This window comes from Bufo bufo, chromosome 3, assembly GCF_905171765.1.
Source record: "Bufo bufo chromosome 3, aBufBuf1.1, whole genome shotgun sequence".
Lineage (NCBI taxonomy): Eukaryota > Metazoa > Chordata > Amphibia > Anura > Bufonidae > Bufo > Bufo bufo.
This window is the reverse complement of record NC_053391.1, coordinates 438,826,958-438,836,564: the sequence shown is the minus strand read 5'-3', so window position 1 is coordinate 438,836,564 and position 9,607 is coordinate 438,826,958. Positions and strand designations below refer to the sequence as shown.

Here is a 9,607-nt window from a genome sequence, read left to right as displayed (position 1 = left end):
AATGCGTGCGAAATACAGGAGTGGCTCACTAATGCTACATTTTTCAAGCTGGTATAAGTTTTCTGAGACTGGAGAAAATGGTTGGCACAGCAGAACATTGGAATAGCTTTACATGCAGATAGAGTGCTCCAATATGTTCGCGCTTGCGAAATTTTGGCAATATCTGCTACACTATAGATCAATCTAACCTACAGTGACTATTTCCCCCTAACTTTCTCAATTATATATATAAGTTAACTGTCTAATATAATAACACAAAGCACAGAACACAGCAATTACACTGCTGTCTCTTTCATAACTGCAATAAACTTTAGAAAATAGTTGCTGGGGAAGTTCTTATATAGTACGGGGTAGGCAACTTCTCTATTGGTTGCTAGGGATGTTGCTAAGCTATGACAAAGCCTTCTCATTGGCCCACAAGCTGTGTACTGTGTTAAAAAAATAATAATGAATATTCGTCATTACGAATATTTAGCACCATATTCTAAATATTCGCAAATTCTCGAAGTGCCGATATTTGTGTAAAAATTTGCTTTTCGAATATTCACGCTCAACGCTACTGCACAACCTAGATGCCCATCTACATATTCTGTCCCTCCTGCCTTATGCAGCCCATAGTACCACTTTCAGCTTCTGTTCATCCCTAACAGAGTCTCTGCCACTTTTTGCCTTCCAAAACTGTTGAAAGCTGTAGATAAGGAAGGGTGAGCTCCTTCCTCTTCTTGTTTGGTGCACTGCCATTGTGTTCTTTTTAATTTTCTGCTGTTTAGCAGCTTTTTACAGTCAAATTGAAAACCAAAATAATAAGTAATTATACAGGTCAGCATACTGATATGAATGTCTGATAATCTTTTGATGTAATCTGCAAAATGATAATCATAATATTTGTATGGACAAGTCTCCTTTTTTTAAAGACTGCATGACTTTATGTATGATTGGAAACCCTGTTCACCCCAACCCACCTATGTTACCTGTGCAAAATATATGATTAGAAAAATAACATTGGTTTTAAAGACAATTGAAAATCTTCCATTAGATTGTTATTTCACAAAAAATAAATAAAAAATACTGAAACAAATCTCAGTTCAGAGAAGGAAATCATTAAAGTAATTTATCGGACTGTTCACAAGGTGGCAACCTTGTTATCTCTAAGCACAGAAAGTTTCTAAGCCACACCTGTGCACACAACACTACTGCTGATGTCAGTGTTCCCTCTGTATCATGTTTGACAATGGCACAGTGTCAGTAAGCAATGTCTGGGTGGACGTTCTTGTCGGGGAGACTGGTGGACAAAATTATATTTTTGTATTTTTAAGAGAACATGAATAATATCTTAACCCTCACATAACTTTCTCCTAAGAGAATCATCCTTGTTTCCCAGCATGGTATTAGAACCATGTTACATACATTTATAGTACATCCCTATTTCCTGCCTGTATAACAATGTATTGGTAACGTTTAATTTTTATTGTTGCTAAGTAAATGACTTACACATAAAATATGGAACCGAGCGTTCTTCTCACAATTCTGATGATTTTCAAAATCGCAAGTGGAAGCTCAGAAGTCACCGGTGGGAGCCCAGCTATAGAAGGTGCAGAAACCAATGCAGGATTACATGCCTTCACTGTGGATTACAGTTTGGTCCAAATCCCCTATGAAATCACACTATGGATTATTCTTGCTTCCTATGCTAAAATCGGTAAGTTGTTTACAATGCAAATTTCATATATCCTTCTATAGTCTAGTATTGTTGACCCTTTCAACATAGGTAATTTATTCATGGAAAGGTAAATCTCTGCTTGTTCTCATACTTTCTAAAAAAAAAAATATATGAACTGTAAAAGCCAACAAAATACATTTTGAAGTTATTTGCACCTTAGAGGTTTAAGACATATAGGGGTATGTTCACACAGAGATTTGTTGCAGAAATCTCTGTGACTATCCCATATATCTGAAGGAGCTTGTAATAATCCAAGCACATACTTAAAAAAAAATCTCATTCACATGTATAGAACTGATTTTTAGTATATGAAATGTATCTGCTGTATTAGTATATGAAATGTATAACTATGAATGCGAATGTATCCTTAAAACCTTTTATCTTTTACGTGATTAAATATCACTGTATTAATTTTACATTACATAATTTCCATATATACATCTGGCAAATGACTTTAAAAATCCATAAAAAAATCTTTTTTTATATTTCAGTTTTTAAAACTTTTTATTTACAGTCAAATTCAATTAACTGAGTGTACAGTGATGCTTGAAATTTTATAAACCCTTCAGAATTGTACAGTATATATTTCTGCATAAATTTAACCTTATAGGACACAAGTCCTAAAGGTAAAGATAACCAAATCAAACAAATGAGTAAAAAATATTAGACTTGGCCACTTATTTATTGAAGAAAATGATTCAATATGACATACTGTATCTTTGAGTGGCAAAAGTATGTGAATTTGTAAACCTTTATTTTCAGTATCTCGTGTGACCCCCTTGTGCAGCAATAACTGCAACTCAACATTTCTAGTAATTGTTGATTATTTCTGCACATCGGCTTGAAAGAATATTAGCCCATTCCTCAGTACAAAACAGCTTCAACTCTGTTATGCTGGTGGGTTTCCTACCATGAACTGCTTGCTTCAGGTCCTTCCACATCATTTCTATTTTTATTAAAGTCAGGACTTAGTCTTGGCCATTCCAAAACTTTATTCTTCTTTAGAGGAGTTCTCAGGGAATTAAGAAAATGAAAATCCTTAAATATTACTTTATTATAAATACAGGGAGTGCAGAATTATTAGGCAAGTTGTATTTTTGAGGATTAATTTTATTATTGAACAACAACCATGTTCTCAATGAACCCAAAAAACTCATTAATATCAAAGCTGAATATTTTTGGAAGTAGTTTTTAGTTTGTTTTTAGTTTAAGCTATTTTAGGGGGATATCTGTGTGTGCAGGTGACTATTACTGTGCATAATTATTAGGCAACGTAACAAAAAACAAATATATACCCATTTCAATTATTTATTTTTACCAGTGAAACCAATATAACATCTCAACATTCACAAATATACATTTCTGACATTCAAAAACAAAACAAAAACAAATCAGTGACCAATATAGCCACCTTTCTTTGCAAGGACACTCAAAAGCCTGCCATCCATGGATTCTGTCAGTGTTTTGATTTGTTCACCATCAACTTGATTTGTTCACCATCAACATTGCGTGCAGCAGCAACCACAGCCTCCCAGACACTGTTCAGTGAGGTGTACTGTTTTCCCTCCTTGTAAATCTCACATTTGATGATGGACCACAGGTTCTCAATGGGGTTCAGATCAGGTGAACAAGGAGGCCATGTCATTAGATTTTCTTCTTTTATACCCTTTCTTGCCAGCCACGCTGTGGAGTACTTGGACGCGTGTGATGGAGCATTGTTCTGCATGAAAATCATGTTTTTCTTGAAGGATGCAGACTTCTTCCTGTACCACTGCTTGAAGAAGGTGTCTTCCAGAAACTGGCAGTAGGACTGGGAGTTGAGCTTGACTCCACCCTTAACCCGAAAAGGCCCCACAAGCTCATCTTTGATGATACCAGCCCAAACCAGTACTCCACCTCCACCTTGCTGGCGTCTGAGTCGGACTGGAGCTCTCTGCCCTTTACCAATCCAGCCACGGGCCCATCCATCTGGCCCATCAAGACTCACTCTCATTTCATCAGTCCATAAAACCTTAGAAAAATCAGTCTTGAGATATTTCTTGGCCCAGTCTTGACATTTCAGCTTGTGTGTCTTGTTCAGTGGTGGTCGTCTTTCAGCCTTTCTTACCTTGGCCATGTCTCTGAGTATTGCACACCTTGTGCTTTTGGGCACTCCAGTGATGTTGCAGCTCTGAAATATGGCCAAACTGGTGGCAAGTGGCATCTTGGCAGCTGCACGCTTGCCTTTTCTCAGTTCATGGGCAGTTATTTTGCGCCTTGGTTTTTCCACACGCTTCTTGCGACCCTGTTGACTATTTTGAATGAAACGCTTGATTGTTCGATGATCACGCTTCAGAAGCTTTGCAATTTTAAGAGTGCTGCATCCCTCTGCAAGATATCTCACTATTTTTGACTTTTCTGAGCCTGTCAAGTCCTTCTTTTGACCCATTTTGCCAAAGGAAAGGAAGTTGCCTAATAATTATGCACACCTGATATAGGGTGTTGATGTCATTAGACCACACCCCTTCTCATTACAGAGATGCACATCACCTAATATGCTTAATTGGTAGTAGGCTTTCGAGCCTATACAGCTTGGAGTAAGACAACATGCATAAAGAGGATGATGTGGTCAAAATACTCATTTGCCTAATAATTCTGTACAGGGTGTATATTCCCAAATACCTTTCATTAGTTATAATGGCATGTTTTGTCTAGGAAGCAATCATTAGGAAAAATAAAATGGCCACTGTCCTAGTGCACACAAAACCTGTCCTAATCACACATGAGGACAAGTTACTTCACAACACTGAGCTAAAGAGCTGCCTCATCCTCGTCTCTGCTCTGCTCTACTTGTCAGGGATTATGGTCCTAAATACAGATGATAAAATCTTCAGCTGAAATGCAGTTCATAAGGAGATATGAAGCCTGTTATGTTAGTTAGGGAACAGTGCAGACCTGACCCGACACCACTGTCCCTAACTACTTGCATGATTCTCCCTAAACGGTGACCCCTAACTGGGTGATGGTCCCTGAGCCAACTAAGTGCACAGGACCTGATTAGGGGAGACAAAAGGGAAGTCAAAACCAGAGAATAACGTTAGAATTAATGATGAGCAAAGTATTAAAGGGTTTCTGTCATCAGAAAAATGGGTATCAACCATAGTCCCATGTCACTATGTGCCGCTGTTATTTAGAAAAATGAACTTTTATAATATGCAAATGAGCCTCTAGGAGCAGGGGGCGTTGCACCTGCTCCTAGAGGCTCCATTCACTCACCTCTTTCCACGCCCTTCTACACTTGACAGGGCCAGGCCAGCATTGGTCTCCTGTCTGCCGGGGAAATCTCACGCCTGCGCCGCCCCGTTCAGTATGCTGAATACGTTGCAGTATATTATAAAAGTTTGTTTATCTAAATAACGGCGGCACATAGTGACATGGGACTAATATAGGGAAGAAAAACAAACGAACCAGCACCTCCATAATAAGTAAATTTGAGAATGCAGGTGCATGCTACCTTGGCTGAAACACAATGGAATTAGTAGAACTACAGGTAACAGCACACTGCTAGTCAATTGCACAAAGATATAAGCAAATACTGAATAAAAAATAGCTGCTTGGTGGCCATACTTACTGCAAGGTCAGTTAGAAGCTCTTTGCGCATATAATTGATCAAAAATATGTCGGGACCATCTACCGGACGACAAGGTGGCTTCTAATCAGATGGGTCCTACTCTAACATGCCTCTCCTGGACTTATAGCCTACAATCTGGGCAAAGTAGCACCCAGCTATATCCTACACATGCCTCTCCCAGGCTGTCAGCCTGCAATATGGGCAAAGTAGAATACAGCTGTGGAATCTATCTAATTAAAAGCACATGGTAAATGGGTGGTGGTGCACAGTTCAAACTCACCACCAGGGGGCGCCACCCCCCCCCCCCAGTGGCAGTGACAATAGGGAAGAAAAACAAACAATATCTTTGTGCAATTGACTAGCAGTGTGCTGTTACCTGTAGTTCTAGTAATTCCATGGGACTAATATAATTATGTTCAGCTGACATTAGCACATCGCTAATGTCCGCCAGGTTGATACCCATTTTTCTGATGACAGAAACAAGCATCCACAGTCACAAGAAGACGACGGTGGGGAACGGCAATTAGTGTTTCACAAGGTGGATGATAATGATGAGACACAGTTACCAATAAGTCAACCGCAATTAGTGTCTCAAGAGGTTCATGATGAAGATGAGACACAGTTGTCAATAAGTGAGGTTCTTCTTAGGTCAACAAGTCAGGAGGATTACCAGAGTGAGGAAGTTCAAGACGAGGTGGTGGACGATGAAATCACTAATCAAACCTGGGAAGGTGGCAAGCCGAGCGAGGACAGCAGTACAGAGGGGGAGGGATCCGCAGCACCGCAACAGGCTGGAAGAGGCAGTGGGATGGCAAAAGGGAGAAGGCGGGCCACTCCAAACAGGCCCACAACTGTTCCCCGGAGAACCCCCTTGTGGCAGTCTTGTTTGCCATGGGGTAGGTGTTCCGCAGTCTAGAACTTTTTTGAGGAAAGTGCGGACGATAAAAGAATTGTCATTTGCAACCTGTGCCGTACCAAAATGAGCAGGGGCGTGAACACTAGCAACCTCACTACCACCATCATGATCCGCCACATGGCATCAAACACCCTAATAGGTGGGCCAAACGCCTGGGTCCTCAATCAGTGTCTGCAGGTCACACCACTGCCTCTTCTTCCCCTGTATTAAGTGCCGGCCAATCCCCTGTCCAAGACGCAGGCGTGGATGCCTCCCGCCCTGCACCTGGACCTTCGCAAGCACCATCATCTAGCACATCCACTTCTGTGTCCAAGTGCGGTGTACAGATGTCCATACCCCAGGCCTTTGAACGAAAGTGCAAATACCCAGCCACCCACCCACAGGTCATAGCACTAAATGCGCACCTTTCCAAATTGCTGGCCCTGGAAATGTTGCCATTTAGGCTTGTGGACACTGAGGCTTTCCGCAGCCTGATGGCGTCAGCGGTCCCTCGTTACTCTGTCCCCAGCCGCCAATATTTTTAACGGTGTGCAGTCCCAGCCTTACTCCAGCATGTGTCCCGTAACATCACCCGTGCCCTTACCAACGCAGTTATTGGGAAGGTCCACTTAACAACTGACACATGGACAAGTGCTTGTGGCCAGGGACACTACATTTCCCTGAGGGCACACTGGGTGAATTTTGTGGAGGCTGGGAGTGAGTCATACCCTGGAATGGCACAGGTGCTACCGATGCCGAGGATTGAGGGCCCTACTTCCATCAGGATTTCCACCACCACCTACATTAGTGGCTGCAACCCCCCCTTCTCCTCCTCCACCTCTTACTTCACTTCCACCTCTGAATTCTCATCTTGCAGCACCAGTCAGCCATCAGCAGCTGGAAGCAGTGTAGCACTGCAGTGGGGAAGCGGCAACAGGCCGTGCTGAAACTAATGTGTTTAGGTGACAAACAGCACACCGCCGCCGAGCGGTAGCAGGGGATAAGGGACCAGACTGAGCTGTGGCTCTCACCACTCAACATACAACCAGGCATGGTTGTGTCTGATAATAGCCGTAACTTGGTGGCGGCTTTGGAGCTCGGCAAGCTCACACACATACCATGCCTAGCCCACGAGTTCAACTTAGTGGTTCAGCGGTTTCTCAAAACCTACCCTAATTTCCCTGAGCTACTGGTGAAGGTGTGCCGTGTGTGTGCCCATTTCTGAAAGTCATCTACAGCTGCTGCCGGTCTGGCAACGCTGCATCAGCGATTGCAATTGCCAGCTCACCAACTGTTGTGCGACGTGAGCACCCGCTGGAACTCCACGTTCCAAATGTTGGGCAGGCTTTATGAGCAGCAGAGGGCAGTAGTGGAATACCAGCTGCAACATGGTCGTCGCCTTTCCAGTCAGCTTCCGCTCTTCACAAGCGACGAGTAGGCATGGATTTCTGACCTCTGTGAGGTTTTAAGCAACTTTGAGAAATCAACAAAGATGGTGAGCAGCGATGCCGCTATTATAAGCGTAGCCATCCCTCTTCTGTGTCTACTGAAATGCTCGCTGCTCACAATGAAGGCGGACGCTTTGCATGTGGAATAGGTGGAAATGGGGGAAGACAGTACACAGGGTGATATCCAGACCACCCTCAGTTTGTCTTTTCAGCGCAAAATGGATGATGAGGAGGAGGAGGAGCAGGAGACAGTTGCCTCCGCTACAGAGGGTAGTACCCATAGCAGGTTTATTCCATCTGGTCAGCGTGGATGGGCCGAAGAGGATGAAGAGGATTAGGAGACTGAGAGTCATTCTCCCGATGAGGACAGCGAAGTCTTGTCTGTTGGGACTCTGGCACACATGGCTGATTTTATGTTAGGCTGCCTTTCCCTTGACCCTCGCGTTATACGCATTTTGGCCAACACCGATTACTGGTTGTTCACCCTTCTCGATCCCCGCTACAAAGAGAACTTCTCATCTCTCATTCCTGTGGTGGAGAGTACTAGCAAAATGGTGCAATACCAGAAGGTCCTTGTGGAAAAATTGCTCCAAAAATTTCCAACTGACTATGCTGGCAGCGTACATAGTACGTAGTTCATTGGGCAACCGAGGAGGGGAGACAAGGGGAACACACAGCAGTTCCAACAAAGGCAGGGCAACACTCTCCAAGGCCTGGGACAGTTTCATGACACTCCGCCAGAACCCTCACCCTGTGAGAAGGGAAAAGTTTTGGAAGATGGTGAAGGAGTATGTAGCAGACCATGTCAGCGTCCTCATTGATCCCTCTGTGCCTTACAACTATTGCACGAACTGGCGCTCTACGCCTTGGAGGTGCTGGCCTGCCCTGCTGCCAGCGTTTTGTCAAAGAGGTTGTAAAGGGAGAATATTAATTACCAATATTTATGCAAATATCAATAATTAAAATTCATAAATAGGAGGAGCCGTCTACCGATGACTCCGCCTATTTATACCTTTATATTAATAACACTATACTTTCACTTTACCTTACGCTAATCACTAAACTAGCTGCATGCGCCTTACTAACTACCGCTAGTAACCACACGTTACACAGTAGGTATAAATAACACACAGTATTTATTAACACCTACAGTACACAATGCACGCAATGCACTTACAATACAGTACTAAAAATACAGTACTAAACTACACTACACAATCTCAAATTACACACACAAACTAACTGTACAATACACTTATACACACACACACATTAGCAGCCCACCCAACCTGGACTAAAAACTATCCCTAAGAACGAAGTGTTTACGGTGGCGCTGCAAGGGTAAATGCAGGCCACAGACACTGGGTTGCAGGGATTAACCCAGAATAGGGAGCGGAGATGCTCCTATAGGGTTAGGGTGGGGGATTGGTGGTCCAGGAGTTGAAGGTAGGGGTGCAGAACAGGGGTACAGGTGGCAGAGATAAGGGTATATCAGGGAACAGGGGTAATAGTATAATAGGGGTAGGTAGGGGCCGGTATAGGGTTAAATCGTTGGTGGTATAGGGACGGTTGGTGGTATAGGGAATAGGGGTATATATGTCCGTGTGGGCTACAGGTATAGGGTATTTATTCGTTGGTGGGATAGGGTAGTTAGGGATTAATGATACTTATGCTCGTTTTCCAGGGGGGGTTGCTCGTCTCTAGGGGGGGTCCTTCTGGTCCGGGTTCTAGGCTCCCCCCCCCCCCGAGTGCAGGGCTGCCAGATATTTATATCCCGGAGCCCACACTCCCGGGCTGCCCGCGCTGTGGCGCATGTGCTGTGCGCGCGCCACGGGCAAGACACGTGGGCCAACGCGGCGATATGACGTCACCGCGCCGGCTCGCACGTCCCTGCATGCTCACAGCAGGGTCGCGCCACTTGCTGACAGGCGGGA

General features: G+C 43.7%; 1 protein-coding gene across 1 annotated transcript in view; it reads left to right on the top strand.

Moving 5' to 3' along the window:
- Window positions 1–1,305: 1,305 nt before the first annotated feature.
- The window catches only part of LOC120993841 (sodium/hydrogen exchanger 4-like), a 116,043-nt gene continuing 107,741 nt past the window's right edge, over window positions 1,306–9,607 (top strand). The window contains exon 1 of the mRNA XM_040422310.1: window positions 1,306–1,699. Coding sequence (XP_040278244.1) covers window positions 1,501–1,699 — 199 coding nt within the window. The 5' untranslated portion in view covers window positions 1,306–1,500. The remainder of the gene's footprint in view (window positions 1,700–9,607) is intronic.